Genomic DNA, 23,613 nt, shown 5'->3' with positions numbered 1-23,613 from the left:
TGCAAAGCTGCCCGCAGCCTCTGCAGTGCGGGTTTGATCTCCGGCCGCTGGCGAGGGTCCCATATGGTGAGGCAGACCTCTCCTGCCGCGCCCGCTGCTCCCCTCATCAGTGTATTTCGTCACTCTGCCTGTTCTGTTGCCTGCTCTGTCTCTGGTGAATTCTCTCACCCTCCTGCGCTTGTGACGGTACCCAGTGCTTGTATGGATAAATAAATAAATCTTTTTAAAAAAATTGATGGGGCAAAATATCTAAGTGGCTATTTTGACGTGTGCTTGTTTACCCTGGACAGTAGTCATTGCTGCAGTGAGTACTCCTTGGGGTACAATCACCAATAAACACTTTTCTCACTAAGCAGGCATGACTAATAAGGGGGCCATGATTTCACTATAGAAACATATGCAGATATCACCTAAAGATGTTATAGCAGAAATTGTGATTCAATATGGGTGTGATGAAGGGGAGGGGACAGTAGGTGGGCTGGGATTAATAATTCTGAAAATTTAGAAAGATAGTACTCAAGTGTTTTCCAAGAGAAGACTACCAGTGTGCTGGAGCAGAGAAAGAATTAGTCAGCCCTTCCTCACCTTCCTCTCCTTCCTTCTTCAACTCCTCCTCCCCTAACCTTTCTCCTCCTCATCTTGGCCTGAACAGGTATGGGCTGCTTAAGATGCACACTGTCCTAAGTTCCCTTCATATACTTACCACATTTGGGCCTCCTGGAAATACAGGAAGGTGATATTATTATATGTGCTTTATATTTGAGAAAACAGAAGCACAGGGAAGGCAAGCCACTGTCCATGCCCACACAGTTAGTTCCAGGTTTTGAGCCCTGTAGCTTAAAACTGTCTGCACAGAGAAATCTGCTGACAAAAGGAATAGGCCATTCAAAAGAGATCAATTTTATGCTCCACATTTAACAAATGCAGGGGAAAAGTTTTTAAAAGCAGGCATCATTTTGATCTCCTAAGATGAAATAGCAATAGCCTGCCACTTTTGTCTAAAAAGGCCTTATGGTACATTTAAAAATCCAAAGTATTCACTGTAGGACAGAGAATTGCCTTAGCAGTTTAATACTATAAACTACTCAGCCCACACAAAAAACATTAAAGCGGCAAAAGGAAACTTATTCCCCCTATCATTTTTCTCTCACCCCTCCTCCTTCATTTATATAATGACTCAATTTTTTCAGTCATGCAAAATATAATAATAGTCCTAACTGGAACATTATGAATGTTAACTCAGTGATATCAATATGGCTTGTGTGATATGACTGAGCATTTTTATACCGACACTGCTTCATTTTATTAACCATCCTGCTATCGTAAACACCCTGGCTGGTGAATATTTGCATTTTAAGTGATTTTCTATCAGTAAAAAAAAACTTCATTTCTCAAAAAAAAATTATAGGTTGTAATCTCTGTATAAGGAGTTGGCGGAAGAACTTGCCAAGAGTACATTCATTGCTTTGTACACAACTAAACCAATATAAATAAAGCACATTTTTCAAAAATATCCCTTAGGTGCAAATTTTGTACTTAAAATGCAATCCATCAATATAGCCTGTCACCAAACTGCTGCTGTTCAGAAGCAGACAAGGATATGTTTGAGCGCTAAACAAAAAATGAAGTCACGGACATCTAATGTGTAGCATCAATAGACTCTTTAGGGGTATAAAATACATTTGATACCTTTAACTACCAGTTCTGCATAGTTTGATATTCCAACCCCTCCTTCTGTGCGAATCATGCAGCGGTATTTTCCAGCATCTCGTTTCGTCGTGTTCACAACATTAAACCAAGCTATGAACCGTCGTAGATTAGTCACCTTTATTTCCTTCAGAGGAGCATCTCGTACATCAATGCCCTGGATGAACAGGGATAGGGAAGATAAAAAGAGATAAAATCAGCTGTCATATCAAAATAGCAAGACACCTGATGGCTATTATTCATGTTACTTCTATGCAAATCTTTTTTAGTTGTTTATTACCCTTGGGCTCTTGTTCCACAAGAACAGCTGGCCAGGAAACTGAAATTCTGCCATGATCAACACTTTCAAGATTGAGGGAGGCAAAATTAAATGTGCAAAAATGTCTTTTTTTTTTGCCCTTCAAGATATTAATTATGTTAAATTAGCTGAACAGAAGAAAGAGAAAGCATATGGAAGAGTTCTGTATCTTGCTCCCATACCAACAACATTTAGTCTTTTCATAATACTTTCTGTTTTTGTGTTTGGCTAGGAAACAAAACTAACTCACACACTACCCTCTCAATGACCTCATTTTACATGTGAACAAATAAACAATTCATCGAGAATAACATTTAAAAAGTCAGTAGGTATAATTAGCGCATTTCCTACCAAACAGGTCTGGACCCAAGTCCAAGCTTTCTGATATTCCTCCTGGATGTACAGAAGCCATGCAGAAGTAGATGTTCGATATTACCTGACACTGAAATGTTATAAGGAAAGTTCTCTCCACATCCCAGCCCCAGGGCCACATAAAGCAGGCTCCATCATTGGGGTAGCTTTGTCTCACACTATCCCTGATAACATGAAGTCAATCTTTATTTATGCACACTTGGAAATTTTTTTTTTGCTTTAAATAATTTAAAGCCTTAGAAGAAGCTTACAGATTATAATTATTAGGAAGTGGGCTATCCTGCCATGGATTTGTAATAAGCAAAAAATAACGGGCAAAGACCTTAAGGTTAATGCATGACACCAGCACTATGTTGACTTACTGACCCAGCAACCATTTAACCATTTACACGGTGTCAACCACCTGTTAATCACTGTGGTATGAGACAAGGGTCACAACAGCAAACACCACAAAAGCGGTTGCTGTTTCACTGGGGCATCAATTATTTGAAAGTTTAGGCTTTAACTAAAAACATAATTACAAATGGTGGCACTCTGGTGAAGGGAAAGCTCGGGTGACTGGAGAAATCCAACTTTAGAGAGCTTGGCTATAGAAGGTGAGTTTGAGATTTGAGATCTCAAAATTGGATTTGATATATGAAGAGTGAGTAAGAGCTAGCCAGACAATGGAGGTGGATGAGAGAGGATGGACATTATTATCAGAGGAAACACTTTAGCAAAACTAGGTGGTGCGAAAGAACTAGAGGCTTTGGATGAAGTTAAGACAGCCAATTGAACTAAAAGTTTAGTAGGGACTTGCAGACTCTAGAAATTTGTTTGCATTTGTAAGTATGAAAATGCTCTATTATAAAACAGTAAAACTCATCTATATTACTTTGTGATTTACATTATGCAAAGTTTTTTAAAAGCCTTTCATATGTGACTTTTTTTGACAGTGTGTCTTAATGGACATGAGTTTGGGAGTTAGGCCGACCAGTGTGTCCAACCTAACTTCAAAGTGATTTTACTGCCTTAGATCTTCCCTTTCCTAATCTATAATGTGGAGATGATACAACTCACTTTCACAGCCGTCATGAGAATTTAAAGACATACACAAGGACACTGGCATATGACTGGCACCACGCATTTCCACCTGAATTCTGGACAAACTGTGTGATGAAATTCAAGAAGAAAGGCAGGCAAGCTGTCAGAATACCACCTTTATTACTGATGAACCTAACAATGCAGAATATGGCTGATGTGCAGTAACAATGAGCTTGCTAAAACTGAAGCACAGAATTAAACAGACTCACCCACCCAGCCACAGGCTGCTCTAGAAAATCACAGGCCTCCCAGATGTTGGGCGCTGCTGTAAAACTCACAGGATTGAGAAACGGGGTTGCTATGGGAGTGAGTTCCCAGTGAAGGGGCTGGGCTGTGCATGCCCAGAACTTCCTTCCCAGGCAGCTCCTACTTGGGCAGAGAAAAGGCATCAGGAGTGCTGCACTTGTACAGTTCCTGCCACAGGAAAGGAAACATCAGGAGTGGGGAAGAAGAGTTCCACCAACATCATCTGCAGTATTGTCTGTCAACACAGTCTTGTTAATAGCTTAAATAACCATAAATCAGAATATGAAGCTCCAGATAGATAGATAGATAGATGGATAGATGGATAGATGGATAGATATCTTTAATATCTTATGTGTATTTTTTTTTTCTGACTCTCCTATATTTGGTCTGACAGAAGTAGAAAGAAGTTAGAAAAGCAAAACAAAACAAAATCAATCTAGCATTAATGCATCAGAAGGCAGCCAGCATTTCGGGCCGCCCCAGTGGCTCGGCGAGTTGAGCACCGTGCTGGGAGGCTGTCCGCAGCCTCTGCCGCACGGGTTCAATAACCGGCCTGCCAGGGAGAAACCCACATGGCAGCAGACCTCTCCTGCCCCCCGGATGCTCCCCTCAGCAGTATGTTTGGTCCATCTGCCTATTCTGCTCTTTGCTCTGGCTCTGGTGAATTCTCTCACCCTCCCGCGCCTCTGATCTGTACCCCAGTTCTTGTATAAATAAATACACCTTCTTTTATTTTTAAAAGAAGGTAGCATATCCCTCTGTCTTCCATATACTTGGTTTCCCATCCTCTCTCCCAGATAAATAGACATTCATATTTTACCACCTTAGGTCCAGTGCTCTATAAAATTAAGTTTATCCTTTTCAAACTGAAAAAAACAAAACAAAACAAAACAAACAAAAAAAAAAACCTAACCTCCAGTATTTGAGGAGAGAAAAATACAAACCTTACAAAAAGGCAGATATCATATCTACAAGTAATTGTTCTGCTGTTAATAACAATGCCTATCTATTCACTTACTTGTGGCATGAACCGTGTAAGAATATACTTCTATAGTAATGCTGTACTATTTTTCCTAATACTGATCCCCCACAATTACAAGGGTGTACTGAGGGCACTCAAGTTTAAGGACACCTCCTTTTTGGATTTATACATGTGTTGAAAGAGTATTACTTTCAATTTCATTCTTCATGCTTCATATTTGCCCTTTAAAATAAACAGCTTCAAATTAGCAACTGTGCACAACTCTAACAAGTCACATGAACTCTCAGGGATGGGATGCTTGGGATGCTGGGTTTGTTTTTTTTTTTTTTTTTGAAAGTATTTATTTATTTTCATTCATTCATTCATTCATTCATTCATTCATTCATTCATTCATTCATTTATTTATTTATTTATTTATTTATTTATTTATACAAGCACTGGGTACAGTCAGAAGCGCGGGAGGGCGAGAGAATTCACCAGAGTCAGAGCGGGGAGCAGAGCAGGCAGAAGGACCGAAGTACACTGCTGAGGGGAGCAGCGGGCGGCAGGAGAGGTCTGCACACCATGTGGGACCCTCCTCCAGTGGCCGGGGAGCAGCTGGGGATCGAACCGGCACTGCAGAGGCCGCGGGGCAGCTTTGCAACCCAGCGCTCAACCCCTGCGCCACCAGGGAGGCCCTGTTTTTGTTTTTTTTTTTTTTTTAATCCTAAGTACTTAATGACAGAAAGTTATATTCAGTTTCTTCAAGACAAATAGTACATAGGAAGGAGAAATTGTGTTAACTAGCAATCATTTTAGCCTAGGACCCATACCAAGTCAAAAGTCTTGCTCAAATCTGCAGATCACTTGTATTAAATCACTTACATGTACATGGACGCAGCATTCATTTCATCCAACACAGCACAAAACTTTCCTATGGCACACACTCTATCATGCAGAGAATGCAGGGAGTTAAAAGAAAAAAAACCCTGACATAATGGAATTTACATTCTGGTTAGACACACAAGCAAGGAAGGTAAAATTTAAAGCACAGAACAATGAATTACCTGGAAAAATTAAAAATAGGAAAAGGGGGTACACTGGAGAAGGATGTGAGGGCCAGTCTTCTAGAAAGCACTATTTGAGTCCAGGCTTGAGGATTCCAGTAGGAGTTTCTCAGGCAGTAAGGGAGGAGAAATGGAGCCCAGAAATCAAGAAGTCATGAGCTAAGAAAAAATATGGAATTATGGGAAAAATACAATTTGTTGCATGCAGCCAAGATAGAAGTGCTTTGGTGGAACATGGGCATTGAGGTAAAAAGAAAAGCACAAGAGGCCACACCTGGACACGTGACAGTTGAGGATTACAGTTTATCCTGATGCCAGCAATGGAAGGACTTTCGGCAGATGGGTGACATGAGCATTCATGGACAAAACAGTGAACTGAGGAGAAGACTGTGAGTGCCAGTTGAAGTCAAAATTGACAAAATTGGGTTTTTCGGTTCAGGAATCATAGTAGCAAATGGCAAAATGTAGGATGTGAGGGAAAAGGAAGGATTCTAAAGATATTTAGGAATAAAATCAATGAAAAATGTGTTCTATTGCAGTAACATCTCTCTTTTAGCAGGCTATAAGATCTTCCATTTCAAGAAACTGTTCATTCATGGTGTGTGCATGGGTGCACAGTAAATGGAATTCAAGAAATATTTGCTGACTCTGAGGAATCACAGCTTTGTGAAAAAAAGTTCCAAAGGCAGAACAGAACAATGAAGTTGTTACATTGATTTATAACCTGAACTGTACAAATAATCTGTTTATTAGAGATCATAGAGGAAATAAAATGGTATTTTAGAGATCCTGTGTGTCCCTCAATCAGCAACACTACTCCTTGTGGCTGTGGCAGGAAGAATAATGGCACCTGAAGATGTTTACTCCCCAGGACCTGTAAATACGTTACCTTATGGAGCAAGAGAGGCAGTGAAGATCTGATTCAAAATAAGCATCTAGAGATGTGAAAATTATTCCCAATGATAACAGGCAGCTGCCATGATTCCCATAGGGGAAGGGAGAAGGGCCAATGAGGGAGGAGGAAAGGTAACCACAAAGCAGGGGGTGATGGTTTTTGAAGATGGAGGAAGGAGTGTGAGCCAAGAAATGAAAGAGGTTTCCAAAAGGTACAAAAGGCAAGAAAGACAGGTTCTCCTGCAAACTTCCAGAAGGATGCAGTCCTGCAAGCGCCTTATTTTAAAAATTCTGATCTACAGAATGTAAGATAACAAAGTCACTATTCTTTGGTAATCAGTTATAGCAGCAATAGGGTCCTGATACACCAAGCACCAGGATCGGAGAAGGGCTGCGGTTTCTTTTAGCCAGGCTTATCAGAGCTGCATGGCACATCGTTATACACACACACACACATGCATACACACATATATGCATACACACATTTATATTTATAAACATATATGTAGTAATTATATATAAATAACTCCTACAACTCAACAAGAATAAAAAACAAGCAGCACAATTTTTAAAAGGGGTAAAGGATTTAAATAGACATTTCTCCAAAGAAATGACACAACTGGCCAACAAACACCCGGAAAATGTTCAACATCATTAAACATCATTAGTCAACAGGATAATGCAAATAAACTCATAGTGAAACACCACTTCATAATCAGTAGGTAGACTTTATCAAAAAAAAAAAAAGGGAGAAAGAAGGGAGAGGGATGGAGGGAGTGGGGAGAAAGGATGCAAGGAGGTAGAAATTGGAACCCTGTGCATTGCTGGTGGGAATGTAAAATGATTCAGCCACTATGAAGTTTGACAATTCCTCAAAAAGCTAAACACAGAATTAACATAGTACTCAATCACTATACTCCTAGATATAATCCAAAAAATTAAATGTAGGTACTTAAACAGAGTTTTATGTCAATGTTCACAGCTGCATTATTCATAATAGCCAAAAGGTGGGCAGCAAGCCATGTTCCCCTGAGGGATGAATGGATAAACAATGCGTGGGCTGTACATACAATGGAGCATCATTTAACCTTAAAAGGGAGGAAGTTCTGACACTACAACATGGATGAATCTGAAGGACATTATGTTAGGGGAGGAAAATTAGTCACCAAATAAAGACAAATACTGTATGATTCCACTTATAGGAGATATCTGGAACTGGCAAATTCATTGACAGAAGATAGAATGGAGATTACCTGGGTCTAGGGAGAGAGGGAATTGAAAGTTATTTTTCAATGGTTTTTATTTCAGGTAATAGAAATATTTTGGAAATAGGGCCTTCCTGGTGGGGCAAAGGTTGAGACACAACCTAAGAAGCAATCTGTAGCCACTGTAGCATGAGTTCGATTCCTGGCTGGCCAGTGAGAAACCCATGTGACCGGACAGACCTCTCCTGTCTTGCCCGCTGCTCCCCTCAGCAGTGTACTTTGGTCCGTTTGCCTGTTCGGTTCCCTGCTCTTTCTCTGGTGAATCCTCTCACATACACCCCACCCCCGCTCCCCGCATCTCTGGCCTGTTCACCAATTATTGTATAAAAATAAATAAATCTTTAAAAGAAATATTTGGAAATAGTGGTAATGGAAACATAACACTGGGAATGCAATTAATGCCATTGAATTGTACACTTAAAAATAGTCAAAGTGAGAAACTTCGTATTATATATATGAAAATGTAAAATTGTAAGCCCCTCAAAAATAAAAGTAAAATTACTAGACTAAAGAGAGTAGAGAAAAATTAACTTTTTTCGATGATTATACAAAGCTTACAAAAAGTATCTATTTATAAGAATTTTTTAAAAGAGCAGTCAAATGATTCCTAAAATCAAGTTTTTTTCCAACTCCTTTTGAATATTTCACAGTAAAATGGACAGAGAATTTGCCAATATCACTGACTGACGTTTCATTACTAATATTTCTAAAACAGACAATCAGGGAAAAAGCCCTCTCAGCTTATCTTGGGTAAAAGTTCATGTATTCAGAATATTTTCATATATATATATATATATATATATATAGTAACTTTTTTTTTTAAGTCCTAAGTACTTACTGCAACTTAACAGCACAAACAGTTTTAAGCATCTACAGTTGAAGACTTCCCTGAAATAGCCTGGCTTACAGGCTAAAAATGTTTGCAAATAAATAAAATGCACTTGGTGAACTAAGTGGAGAATGGAAAAGGAGACATGCACGAAGTAGATGTGTTAAGTTAGAGCAGGGACAGAGGAGGGAAACACAGGGTGGAGCAAACACAGAATGCACATGGTGGAATGTTGTTGAAACCTAAGAACACCAGATACACCCAGCACAGTGCAGATCTACAAAGTTTATCCTTCAGGACAGTAAAGATTGAAATGATTTCTAAATTCAAATACTTAGTGTAAAAACTTTTTAAATCTAGGAAATAAAATAAGCACATTAAAAAAACTGCATGATGTTCTCATGTAGAGGTAACTATCATACATATTTTATAACAATTTTATTTTGTCTGGATTGCATATTTTAAATGAAATTTGATGGGCCTCCCCAGTAGTGCAGAGGGTTGAGTGCAGTGCTGTGACGCTGTCTGCAGCCTCTGCAGCTTGGGTTCGATTCCCTACTGGCCAGGGAGCTACCCATATGGCGCAGTAGACCTCTGCTGTCTTGCCCACTGCTCCCCTCAGCAGTGTACTTCAGTCAATTTGCCTGTTCTGCTCCGCACTCTGTCTCTGGTGAATCCTCTCACCCTTCCGAGCCTCTGGCCTGTACCTCAGCTCTTGCATAAATAAAAATAAATAAATAAATCTTAAAAAAAAAAAAACTTCCTGTGCTATAAGTAGAATTTTTTATAGCACTCAGTAATTTCAAAACCATGCTTTTAAAGTTTAAGGTTTCACACTTTATGGCTGTAGCTCATATTTATGGAACTATTTCCCTATTGCCATACATTAAGTCATTTATATTTTTCACTACTATAAATGATGTTAGAAAAATCCCTACTTGCTGGGAATGGGTTTGAAAATGTAAAATTGTAAGCCCCTCAAAAATTAAAGTAAAATTACTAGACTAAAGGGAGTAGAGAAAAATTAACTTTTTTCGATGATTATGCAAAGCTTACAAAAAGTATCTATTTATAAGAATTTTTTATTTTTTGTTTTATTTATTTATTTTTTAAATATTTATTTATACAAGCACTGGGTACAGTCAGAAGCACAGGAGGGTGAAAGAATTCACCAGAGCCAGAGCGTGGAGCAGAGCAGGCAGAAGGACCGAAGTACACTGCTGAGGGGAGCAGCGGGCGGCAGGGGAGGTCTGCGCGCCATGTGGGACCCTCCTCTGGTGGCCGGGGAGCAGCCGGGGATCGAACTGGCATTGCATTGGCTGCGGGCAGCTTCGCAACCCAGCGCTCAACCGCTGCGCCACTGGGGAGGCCCTATAAGAATTTTTTAAAAGAGCAGTCAAATGATTCCTAAAATCAAGTTATTTTACAACTCCTTTTGAATATTTCAGAGTAAAATGGACAGAGAATTGGTCAATATCACTGACTGACCTTTCATTACTAATATTTCTAAAACAGACAATCAGGGAAAAAGCCCTCTCAGCTTATCTTGGGTAAAAGATCAAGTATTCAGAATATTTTCATTTATTTTTGTGGTACTACATGCCTTCTACACAACCTATTCATAATTCTCTTACTAGATAGTATGTTTAAATTAAAATGAATCCTATCTTAATGAAGATAAATTTCTAATAATTTTCTTAAATATCGCCTTACACTTACCACAGGATAAGGCTATTCCTGGAAATTCACACTTTCACTATCCATAAGTGGATATTTCTAAAAATAAAATTAAAAACCAGACTAAGGGAGCCTCCCTGGTGGCACAGGGGTTAAAGTCTCAGTGCTATCAAGCTATCACCAGACACTGGAGCACAAGTTTGATCCCTGGCCAGGAAGCTGACCCACAAAAGGCGCAGCAGACCTTTCCTGTCTTGCCCAATGCTCCCCTCAGCAGTGTATTTCAGTAGATCCATCTGCTCAGCTCCCCATGCTCTCTCTGGTGAATCTTCTCATCCCCTGCACTTCTGGTATACACCCCTTTTTTTTTTTTTTTTTTTTTTCGGTGTGAGAGGATTCATCAGAGACAGAGTGGGAAACAGAACAGGCAGACTGACCGAAATACACTGCTGAGGGGAGCAGCGGGTGAGACAGAAGAGGTCTGCTGCGCCATGTGGGTTGCTCCCTGGCCTGCTGGGGATCGAACTCGTGCTGCAGAGGCTGCAGAATGCTTCATAGTGCGGTGCTTTACCCCTTGCACCACCAGGGAGGCCCTACACCCGAGTTCTTGTATCATAAATAAATAAAATAAGTCTTTAGAAAAACAGACAAAGTAAGATTAAGTATCCTTAAAATAATTTAACTGAAGAGCATGAGCACAACCAAAATGTATACTTAGAATTAGGGATGAATGACACTATTTAAATATTTATAAGATAAATCACACAGATTGATGTGTATCATTTAAATTTGTAGCGTTATCTGTAATTTCATACAAGCGGAACATCTTTTGAATGATCATTGAAAATGTGACCTAAAATAGTTGCCTAAAGACTAGTAACCATCTGACCTTAGCAAGCTGAAAGCAATGAGCAGAGAACAAACCACCGAAATCTAGGGCAGACAGGACAGTATGGGGAGAGCAGCGGGCAAGACAGAATAAAGGGCAAAAGAGGGAAAAGCTACACATAAAAGGAGAACAGAGACCTAACATAGAGACTACGTCAGAAAGTTGTGAAGTGGAGTTGGGTGAAGTCACAGGAGAAAGCAGCAGCAGAGAGGAGAGCAGGACCAGAGACAGCAGCCAGGACAGGGACAGAGATCCAGAAATCAGAGTGAACAAGTGCCCACATGAGAGGGAAAAGAAAGGATCCACTCCTTAGATGGTATTTATCCTTATCCTTTGAAATCATGCCATTCATACTTTAATAATAATCTTGTTTCTTAATGCTGAAAAAATTTTGTCAGGCCCCACAGTATCATCAGGCCCTACATTGGTACAGTTAGCAGAGAAGCTGTAGAAAAGAGTAGTCCAGAGCTGGGTAGTGGAGGAGAACCAAAAGCACTGAGTGGGAGAGAGAGCTCCCCCACCAAGTGGTTAGTGTCAGACCCTAGTTCCCAGGCTGTTAGGAAAGAAGGAAGATGTGTTTACAGTCGCTGGCAGGGCACCAGGCAGCATTGCCTATGACATCTCCATGGTCAGAGTTGGGCAAATGCCAGGGAAGTTGAGGGGGCTAGAAACTTGTGAACGGCTGGAGTCCAAGACTACTTAGCATCAATGTGGAAATACATTTCTAGAGCCTCATATTGAGGTTACTTCCTGGTGCCTGGCTCCTCCCACACACCTTCATGTGCCCTTGACAAAGTCTTACCAAATGTACAAGTGGCAATTCTAATCACAGAAATGAAACAAAAATGGGATAGAAAGTACTTTTATCTACTCAATGAAACAATGAGTTTATAAATCCACGTTACACTTCCTTGTCAAATCAGAGTTTACAAGTACATAACTGAGACAATGATGTAAGAACATCATCATGTAAAGGAATATGAAGATTGTGACATTTCTTAACCTAATTAAATTGTTTTAGTAGACACACACGTTCCTCATCTCCTTTCAGTCTCTGCTCAGGTACATCCTCTGTGACACTTTCCTGAGCCCTACATGAAACTAAAATGTGCTGCCTACATCCTGTCCAGCTTCTCCTATTTGAATACCACTGATCACTTTGTAACATGTGATAAAACTTTTGGTTATTATAGCCATGGCCTATTCTCCTTAGAAGCATTCAAGTCCCACAAAAGCAGGGAGCTGTGCCAGCCTTTTTAACTGTTATATCTCCAGCCCTGAAGTCAAGCAGGTGCATCCTAAGCTTGGTGGTCAAATCAAAAGGGCACTGAATGGATGACTGAACAAGTTGATTTCTAAAATTCTTTTTCTTCCCCAGCTATCCATTCTCGGGTCAGAATTAAACAGGGAAGGCGAAGGAGTAGCAGCCAGTCCTTTCTCTGATGAAAGGGAGCTGCAGGATGGGGATGGGGGAGGGGAGGTTCTTGAGACCTTTCCTTGTCTGCCTTTTCCATCACAGGGATGGACACAGACATACACATTAAGTCTACTACCTCTACTACTCCTGAGCACCAAGGAACTATGGGAAACAATGTTCTAGCAGAACAAAATGATGAAAATGTATCTTTGTAGAGATGGCCAACTTAATTAGCCATTTTTCTTTCAATTTTCAGAGTTAGGAGGAAGCAGCTCTGCCAAAAATAGGAGGTCTATATTTTTAATAGCATTACATCAGGACAATGAGAAATCATGCAGGATGGGCAGTTATATTATTATAATATTCTTGAGAATATTAAAGTTCAGTGAACAAGAGCCTAGAACACAATTGTGGGGAACACTCGAAGCAACAGTTGGCACCTGAATGTCCAGGATTGTTAGGAAATTGCTTATCTACCTTTCATTAACTTAATGAGACAATCATAATGGTGATGTCTGAGAGGCAATGATCTTAGCGTGTTAAATAAGGCTCTGGATAAAGGCAAGAGTACCTTTAAATGCACATGTATTTCAATTTGAGCAGGCTAGAAAAAAAAAGTACTGATAGTTATTTAAATTAGGCTTACAACCTTTATGCCAAGAACTAACTCCAGGACTTCTAAATGAGCAGTAATTTACCAGCAAAAAGATACATATTAAGTCTTTCAGAAGTAGTTTTGCTATAATCAGAGCAATGATTGAAAGAAATTGAGGTCTGGGAAGGTAGCAGCGCTTGGAGCAAATTAATCAATCCCAGGCATTTGGAGCATCTCTGAGGTACAAGTTTAGAGAAGATACAACCCAGTCATCCTCAGCCATACAGATGGGGATTAAAATGCGCTTTCATTTACTTAATAGGGAAAATAGTGTGTATTAGCCTACTTTCAAATATGCCCACTAGTAAGATACTGATTGAAATTAGTACTACTATGATCACAAATAACATGAGACTGGAATACTTTCATTTAAAACACTGTGTAATTTTAATCTAATACTTGTATACCTAGGTGTATCTAAATTTTAATTTCTACTTTAATAATTAAGATATTGTTCACCTTTAATTTTCAGGCTATAACCAAGCTAACCCAAATATTTATCCATTTGGAATACTAGAACCAGAAGTTATTAATTATGTTAGCTTATGTTCTGAATAAATACATACTGACAAGTATACTTTAACTGACTGTATATACAGATAGACAAAATAATATACATATAGTCAAAGTAATATAATAATATTTGAACATATACTTTTATAGGCATATTCAAGTTAAAATTGGGTTATGGAAATTTAGAATCTAATTCTGATATTTACACAGTTCATTTCATTACATATTTGCAATTTATGAGTGTGAGGTAACCAACTTTTTGTTTGAATTTTATTTAGAAGTTCTTCAAACTAATATAGGATATACTGATAAGTGAAATAATTAGAAATATTAATGATATTACAAATTATATCATCTTAAAATCAAATAACCAACTATTGACTGGGTTAACCCAGTCACATCTGTCCGGAGCCGCCTGGAGCATGCGCCGTGTTGCGCAACACACGTGCCATTAATTAAGTTTTGCTTTACCGTTTTGCCTGCTGAGAAACCACAGGTGTTTCCTATTAATCAAATGAGACTGGGAGGTACGATGGGAGGAGCTCCCAGGATATAAGAAGAGAACCACGAGAAGGTCGAGAGATTATTGCGAGAGAGGTTACCGCGAGAGGAGCAGAGAGAAGGTCAGGGAAGGTAGAAAGACAGGGAAAAGTAAAAGAAAGGAAAAGGAAAAATAAAGAAGGAAACGCTAGCGTCAAGTTGTCTCAAGCCCCTCATTTCAATCCTCAGCCCTTTTCGTGCCTACGAATCCCGCGGGTCGGGACAACATCAAACTAAAGAACAGGACACTAATGGACACTTCCTGTTTGTAAGGATTATCAGGTAAGGACTCCATCTCCTTTACCTCAGTACCACAATGATGGCTCTTCAAGGTGAGGAGGGTGGCAGTGTCTGAGCTATTGTTGATAACCTAAAAGACTAGACCCTATAGTTATAAACATGGTTGGTTAAGAACTTCATTTCTGCCTGATCGATATACTTAAAATGCACAGTATTTTCTGAGAAAAGTTGAAAGACGATAAAGATAAGGTAAAGGAGTTTAAAAGCCTCATAGCTCTGCATCTGAATTGGAATTGTCGATAAACATTCAAAACATATTTTATCTTTAAATGTGTGCAACATGTACATACTCTAGCTCTGGCCAATGGGAAGAACCAGAAACAGTAAAAGATAGTAATGGGAACCTCTGTGCACAGATTATAGACTCTAATGACCAGTTCCCACTCAGAAGAAATCAAAGCTCCCTGGAAAAACGGTTGTTCCCAGGTTTTAGGTGGGAAATGGAGAAAGTAACATATTGAACAAGTTGATTGTCATACCAGAAAGCAAGAAAGTCATCCAAGATAGCCTCAGACAGGAATCATCATAAGTCCCACTATTCAGGAGTGGATGATATGAGCAGCGATACAGATAAGTGAAATGGATAGAAACATCAAATGAATTTTATTTAGGCTACAAGCCAATGATGATGATGACCACAGCAACAATAAGGAAAATAAATAATAACAATAAATACTTGTGGCCACTTTGATGTGATGCCAGGGAACAATTCCATTATTTAAAAAAAAAAAAAAACTTGCTAAAAACACAAAGTATTAAGCATTTATGCCATCTTCCCATTATTATTTATGTATCAGGGTAACAAAATAATTACTATGGTAGCTTTTTTATTTGGAAGTATTCTTTTTTTTTACTTTTTTTTTAAGATTTATTTATTTATTTACACAAACACTGGGTACAGTCAGAAGCAAGAGAGGGTGAGAGAATTCACCAGAGCCAGAGCAGGAAACAGAACAGGCAGACTGACCAAATACACTGCTGAGGGGAGCAGCGGGGGGCAAGAGAGATCTGCGAGCTATGTGGGACTCTAGCCGGCGGCTGGGGATTGAACCGGCGCTGCAGAGGCTGTGGGCAACTTGGCAGCCCAGCGCTCAACCGCTATGCCACCGGGGAGGCCCTCTATTTGGAAGTATTCTAATTAGTAAACAAAGAAAGCCTGCTAGAACTGGACCACTCTGCAACCTCTAACGAATTAATGAACTTAAAAGTGATCATTGGGGACCTCCCTGGTGGTGCAGGCAGTTGAGCACAGCACTGTGAAGCTGTCCGCAGGCTCTGCAGTGCGGTTTGATTCCTGCCAGCATCGGAGCAGACCTCTCCTGCCTCGCCTGCTGCTCCCCTCAGTAGTGTATTTCGTCAGTCGGCCTGTTCTATTCCCCATTCTGTCTCTGGTGAATCTTCTCACCCTCCTGTGCATCTGGACTGTACCCCAGCTCTTGAATGAATAAAATAAATCTTAAAAAAAAAAAGTGATCATTGGTGGCTGATAACACAAAAAGGTACATAACCTGCTAGAAACAACAACGACAACAACAAAAATTATTGCTGGAAGACCACATTAAGTAATAATAATCAGAAAGCAAAAAGCCAAAATCAAAATATAGGAAACTCAACATGAAAAACACAATTTCAACAACAGCTAAGGCCCAAATGGGGGGAAGTGAGTGGATAGAGAACCTAAAGATGACTAGGAGGTAGAGACTAATCATTGTAAAGTGGAAACTTCATTCAATTACAATTCAAACAAACTGCTAAAAGAAGACAATCAAGGAAACATGTACACTGACTCTTTTTACAGGGGTGGTGATAATGATTTTAAATATTCTTATCTTTAATAGCAGGGTCTTAGGCTAACCCAAACTGCTGTTTGTTTTTTTTACAGCTTGTAAGATCTAAGTGTTTGTATAGTCTTTAAATTTTTGAAAAAAAATCAAAAGAAGAATAATACCCTGTGCTAATGAAAATTATATGAAATTTGACTATTAATATTGATGTTCCTGGTATTGGACACCATTCATTGATGAGCTGTCCTTGGCTGCTTCCATGCTATCACGGGGCAAGGGAACACATGTAACAAATACCATCTGCCTGCAAAATATACTATCTGGCCCTGCACAGAAAAAGTTTGCCAAGCCTGTTTTAGAGAAGTTAATGATATGATGACTGAGATTGCGTCAAACTAATCAGAGGGGAAGCAGGGGGAAGTATTCATGAAGCAATTGGCCACTTATTATTAGTTTCTGCATTTGGATGCTCAGAATATTAAACTCAGTACATTATTCTCTTTAATACTGACTATATTTACAATTTCTACAATAAAATATAATAAAAAGAAAAATATTCAACAAAATGATTAAAAATAATCTCCCATGTTTGAATAACTCTTTTAATCATTATTATTTTCCCAGGAAAAGATAGTTTTGCTGCTGACTTGTAATACTCTACTGCTAAAAGAATCAACTAACTGTTTTATCCAGGTGTCACTTACTTTCCACAAAAGAATCAGGCTACTTACAGGGTAAAGTTACCACCACAGTTGAAGAGAACATGCAGTTTGGCAAAGAGAAGGGTTAGCATCCTTACTCTGTAACATTTACATAACTAATAGTTATATACCTAGCACACAGGAAATGTGTACTAGACTTTTCTTGAACAAAGGTAATGACTAGTTTCCAAATCTTAAGAATAAACAGAAATTCCACTAATTTGTTATTTGTCCTTTGTGCTTAGTGGACATCACTTGTTATAACAGAGACAAACATACTTGTATCACCTTTGGACAATAACCAATTCCCTTGCTTTTGAATGAAGAGAATGGAGGATGACATATTTATAAGTAGGAGAGATGAAGAAGAGAAACCAAACTGCTTTGTGATTTCAAAGCTCATCCTCAGTAGGAGCTGCAGGTGTCTGCCAGTGCCCACAGACGTGTCTGGGGGCAGGTCTCTGGGTGATGCCGGGACGAGAGTAACATCATCTGGTCTTCATTCCACTTCCAGATGTTTTAAAAATTAAAATCCATCAAAAATTGTCCAAGTGCTTTCCCATCTCCATGAAGGACTCAAGTAAACTCCTCTCTCTCTTTTTAGATACAAAATTCCATGTTACCAGACTGGAAGTCTTCTAGGATTTTCAGGACCACCTGAGGCAGATATGTAGACCTCCTTGGCAAAATCTTTTCTATTTTTTCCCTCTTCCAAAAATAAGAATGGAAGGGGGAAAACTAGAGCTCCTAACAGTGTCTAAACTCCTCAGCACCATCCTCCAAGGCCGATGGTCACACTGAGACACAAGAGGCAGAGTTAGCACTCTCAACCCCAATCAAAGGGACTCCAGAATGTGGCCATCTCTGTCTTCCCTTCTGGTGATAAAGCTGTGGATTCTTGGAAGTAAGAGAAAAAAAAAAGTGAACCTTGTGCTGAATATGAGAAAAGAAACAGAATAAATGACTTTCACAGGATTTATGGTTCTTGCTCCAAAGCAAGCAGTCCTTAAAATGAGTGCTTGATGGCTTTCTCTTTTGCCCTCCACACTGACCCATCCTGACCTGCAGTTTTCAAAGTTCAATTTCACATCCTAGCCTTGAGACCTTCAGATTGCTGTGTAGAATGTTCTCCCATTCACTGTTTCAGCCTCCTATATGAAGTACAGGCTGCTTGCATATTTTTTGATGAAGGTAGTATCACAAAGTAAAATTAATTATTCAATTTCTCCCAGAATCTACCTAGACATGCCATGCTATTTCATCCATATAAGATAAATCTTTACCTTTAAATTAAGGTAATCAAAAATCAGACTAGTTAAAACATATGGAATGTGCTTTGAAAGCTTTTAGTGGTTTCAGTCTGAATATCCAATGTTGAATCATATATATTGGATATTTAAACGACTAAAATAATAATGGATGTGAATTCAACCACTCAAAATTTTAAGAAGCAAATGGTTCCTATAGCAACTGAAGACAGTCTTCTGTGCAATCCTGGTATTTTCTGATGGTAAGTGATGTTAAATTTATGCTTTAATATATATGGCATAAAATACCCAAGTTAAGCTTGCCAAGGGAACCATAATTTTACTTCTTTTCAAGTCATTTTATGGCTTTTATATATAATAACAAAATTGCTGTAATAAACAGTTGTGATTTGTCCCCTCGTGATCTATAAAGAAAACTAAGAGTCACCTACCAAGGTTGACCAAATGTATGCATCACTTAACGCAAAAAATGAATATAGTTTTAATTTTAATTCTGATAAAAGCTATCACTTAAATTACTCCCTGATGTTTATGAAATCCACAAGGAAATGTCTGGATCTTTGCACTTTATAAGAGGCATTCTGGTTAAGCATGTAGATTCTGAATTTAGACAACCTGGTTCAAATCCAGCTCTTATTACTACCAACACGAAACTGAAAAAAATCACAGAAGCTTCCCAAACCTCATTTTCTTCAATGAATGGGCATATGAGAGAGTTCTCCTAAGGACCAATGGGAAACCACCGGGACACAGGCTGGTAGCATTCCTGACACCAGCCAGTGCTTAGCAAATATAATGATTTTATTTCAAACATATCTGTTGCAGTCATGTGAACACCTTTAATACAGTTTATAATGTATTCACTCATTAGCCAAATTCCATTGTAATTTAGAGGAGCTCTTCTAATAAGAATCATTTTAAGTTACAAAATCTTAAATTTTCCTTTTTCTCTAAAAAAAAAAAAAGGCCTGAAATTATCTGAGCTCAGAAAAGCAATGTGAAAAATTTATTATACTGGTGAAAAGTCTTTTATCAGAATTGGGTAGCTCATTCCCAGTTAAGTGGAAATATGTACCTAACTCTTACAAGAAAAAAATCTCTAGATCAACAAAGCTTTAATCCCAAGTGAATATTATTCTTAGAAAATTAATCTCCCAAAATTGAGAATTTATATCACCTTATATTCCACACAAAAAATGGGTAGGCTATGTTTTATTCATCAATTCCTACTACACGGGTCTGTTCCCACAGAAAGAACTTAAGTGGATTATCTTTCATAGAGGTATATTTCTACTGCTTTTAGCTAAGATCCTATGGCAATACTTTTTTTTTTTTTTCCCTAAAGTGGGATTTGGGTTGTACAATTAATGAAGGTTTAAGAAAGATGATAAATTGACCACAATAGCTTCTAAAATATTATAATTTTTTATGATATTTGCTGTATGTTCTGAAACAACAGATGAGACACCACCAGGTCTTATGTATCCTCCTCTCATCAAAGACCATCCTGGTGGGCATGAACAACAGGCCTAGAGCAAGTGTCTCAAAATGACTGTATTGCCTGTTTCCTGTGCCTGTTTTGCAGGTCCAACTATAGACACTGGTGATTCACCTAGAAGAGATATTTGATTTGTTCAGGTGGTCAGAAAGCCAAGTCCATGAGCAGGTATTTTCTGAGCATTTGTTGTGTGACAGGACCTATTCCAGGAGCAATGCTGCAACCAGCATTTTTAAGAGACTATTTCATAGAAATCCATTTCTATTTTGTGAATTGATGCAAGTTGTGAAATCATTTTAAAAGGTTACTCTGGTGATTTACTTTTTTTTTTTTTTTTTTTTTTCAAGAAAGGGGGTATAGGCCAGATGTGCGGGAGAGTGAGAGGATTCACCAGAGACAGAGCAGGGAACAGAGCAGGCACACTGACTGAAATACACTGGTGAGGGGAGCAGCAGGCAAGACAGGAGAGGTCTGTTGCCTTACTTCTTATTTTTTTTTCCCCAAGAATGGGGATATAGGCCAGATGTGAAGGAGGGTGAAAGGATTCATCAGAGACAGAGCAGGAAACAGAACAGGCAGACTGGCTGAAATACACTGCTGAGGGAAGCAGTGACCGAGACAGAAGAGGCCTACCATGCCATGTGGATAGCTCCCCAGCAGGCCAGGATCAAACCCGCGCTGCAGAGGCTGTGGACAGCTTCACAATGCTGCGCTCAACCACCTGCGCCACCAGGGTGGCCCTGGTGACTTACTTTTAATAAACACCATGCTCTGTTCACTATAAGAGTAAAGCCCATTTATATTGTGCTATGATGTTTCTAAAGGTAACATCTTTTCACGTATCTGCTAACATTTGGTGAAAAGACCGACATTATTTGAAGCAAGGTTAATCAGAAAAATGTCCAAGTGATGAAACTTGCTAATGTGTAAGTAAGCAGATATTCATACTTAGAATTCACTTTCACTAGCAAAATGAACACATCTTTAATAAATATAAAATAACTGGATATTTGACTGTATTTAAGTCCCTACCTTTCCTGGTAGGGAATTCTCTCAATAATAAAATGAGGAATTTGGGCCTCACTGGTGGTGCAGGGGTTAAAGACAGCACTATCAAGCTACTGCCAGCCATTACAGCATGAGTTCTATCCCTGGCTGGCCAGGGAGCAACCCACATGGCGCAGCAGACCTCTCCTATCTTGCCTGCAGCTCCCCTCAGCAGTGGATTTCAGTACATCTGCCTGTTCTGCTCTCCACTGTCTCTGGTGAATCCTCTCATCACCCAAACCGCTAGCTTACACCCCAGTTCTTTTATGCATAAATAAACAAATCTTTAAAAAATAAAAAAAAATAAAATGAGGAATTTTATTTGAAGATTGTTCATAATTCATAAGTTGCATAATTTAGTGATGATAAAAAATTAAGCTATTTGATAATAATAGTGACTGCTCAGCTCTGTTGAGAAAAATTATTTTTCCAGCTTCCTCCACTAGCTGCTATTCATCCAGCATGCACATGCCAGTTCCTAGCTTGATCAAAGTTCTCATTCATCTACTTGAAAAGACTCTCCACTGCTTCCTTGCTTTCTGCCATTTGTCCTGAAGGCTGAACCATTTACTTCCACTTCTGAGTTCGATGTGGCAGTGGAGTGCTTACAGATGGAATATTTCTGTCCACCCCCAAATTTTATGTTGAAACCTAATCCCCAATATGATAGTTTTGGGTGTGGGCCTTTAGGAGGAATTAGGGTTAGATGGAATCATGTGAGTGAAGCCCCCTTAGTGGGATTAGAGCCCTTTGAGGGGATGCAGAGCCCCAGAGGAGGGTGTGATTATGCAGCAAGAAGACAAAATCTCAAACCAGGGAGCCACTCTCAAGTACCTGACCAAGCTGGCATCAAAATAATTGACTTCCAGTCTCCAGAAATGTTTGTTATAGCCTTTGACCTGAGACACTGAGTAAGAAGATTAAGGAATGGCAACATCTCTGCAATGTTTCCACAGTTAATTGAAGATCAAAAGTTACAAATATGTCCAAATCAGACCAGAAGCAGGAGAAGTTGGTGAGGTGGCTTGCATCTCTGGGAAAGACTGTATAAGCCATCTTCAGATTTACAAACATCAATACTAGCTTTAGAGATCATTTTTATTTATTGAAAAGAGTTGCGATAGGTATTATAAATATTAGCTCTCAAGAGATGCAGGGATATGCAAAATAATATTTTTTGGAATATTGAAAAAATTACGGTATTTTATACAATCATATCTGGCTTAATGGGTCAATAACTGCATAAAAATATGTAACTCAGAAATTATCCATCAGCAAACAATATGTAAGGATAAAAAGAACATCAAAATTCCATTTTCTCTTCTCAGCATCTTGCATATAACACATTGTAAGTTATTATCAAAATGTAGGCTCCACAAGTGATCGGAAAGTTGATAATAATAAGAAATATGTTCCTGCTCTGGGTGTCTGAATGATTTTACAAATATCTTTCATTTGAGAGTATCCTGCAGTAATAGTCTCTGTCACACGTACAGACTGTCATATCTGATCATTTCTGCATGTGTACAGAAAGTATCTCCAGCAAATTCATTGCACTATAGTTTTGTACTAAATAAAAGCACTCTATAGATGCTGTATTTCTACTGTGCATTATCTGGAAGGTGTCTTATGTACTTTGCAACTGTAATAACGGACATTCATAAGCAGCGTTTTGTTATTTTGTATGCTGAAAAACTGAACCCACTTTGGCAATAACCTGTTTGGCTCACAGATAAGGTGGACAAAATATAAGCAGATGGGACACATCTGCTATTCATCAACATTTCTTCATTAGTGTCATCATCAGGTTTACTTCTGCTATGCTTTTGTGAAAGATTCTGGCAGGGAGCATATTTAACCTGTATTGTAAGTAAGCACACCATTGGCCATTTTAGTAGATGCAGATAAAAACATACATGTAATATGCGAATGCTTTTTCTATGGTCAGGCTGGCTCCTTGATGTTAATCATGTGATATTATCTACAGTCTTCTAACAAAGTGGTGAGAACATATTACCGAGTCACCTAACTCTGGATATGAAAAGACAGTAGTATAGTGAAATTAATCAGTGGTGAATGGTAAACGATTGTAGTAATCACAACTGTGCCATTTAACCTTTATGATCTTGGAAAATCTAGTATCTCAAACTCCTTATCTATAAATACAGTATGGGACCCCGGGACACACCGTAAAACTCTGCACAAAGTATCTTTTATAGACTCAAAAGATTGTAACACAAATTATTATAAATGCTTATATTCTAAAACATCAATGTTCCCAAATAAAAGATATATTTTTGATTTCTAAATTTTGAGTTACCATTGGGAAGACTCAAATTATATAAAAACTTAAAAAAAATCCTTTTCAGGGCCTCCCCTGGTGGTGTAGCATTGAGCGCTGGGCTGTGAAGCTGCCTGCAGCCTGTACAGCACCGGTTCGATCCTCGGCTGCCAGCGAGGGTCCCACATGGCGCGCAGACCTCTCCTGCCGCCAGCTGCTCCCTTCAGCAGTCTATTTCGTTAGTCTGCCTGTTCTGTTCCCAGCTCTGGCACCGGTGAATCCTCTCACCCTCCCGCGCTTCTGACTGTACCCAGTGCTTGT

General features: G+C 39.0%; 1 protein-coding gene across 4 annotated transcripts in view; it reads right to left on the bottom strand.

Moving 5' to 3' along the window:
• Window positions 1-23,613, bottom strand: part of PTPRM (protein tyrosine phosphatase receptor type M) — a 796,148-nt gene that overhangs the window by 403,855 nt on the left and 368,680 nt on the right. For all 4 annotated transcript variants that reach the window (XM_054694205.1, XM_054694203.1, XM_037508822.2 and 1 more), the window contains exon 6: window positions 1,690-1,864. In XM_054694205.1, the coding sequence (XP_054550180.1) occupies window positions 1,690-1,864 (175 nt within the window). The remainder of the gene's footprint in view (window positions 1-1,689; window positions 1,865-23,613) is intronic.

Source organism: Talpa occidentalis, unplaced genomic scaffold, assembly GCF_014898055.3.
Source record: "Talpa occidentalis isolate TD23 unplaced genomic scaffold, MPIMG_talOcc4v2.1 talOcc4.13, whole genome shotgun sequence".
Classification (NCBI taxonomy): domain Eukaryota; kingdom Metazoa; phylum Chordata; class Mammalia; order Eulipotyphla; family Talpidae; genus Talpa; species Talpa occidentalis.
The sequence above is the reverse complement of the archived record's forward strand: the minus strand, read 5'-3'. Positions and strand labels throughout refer to the sequence as shown.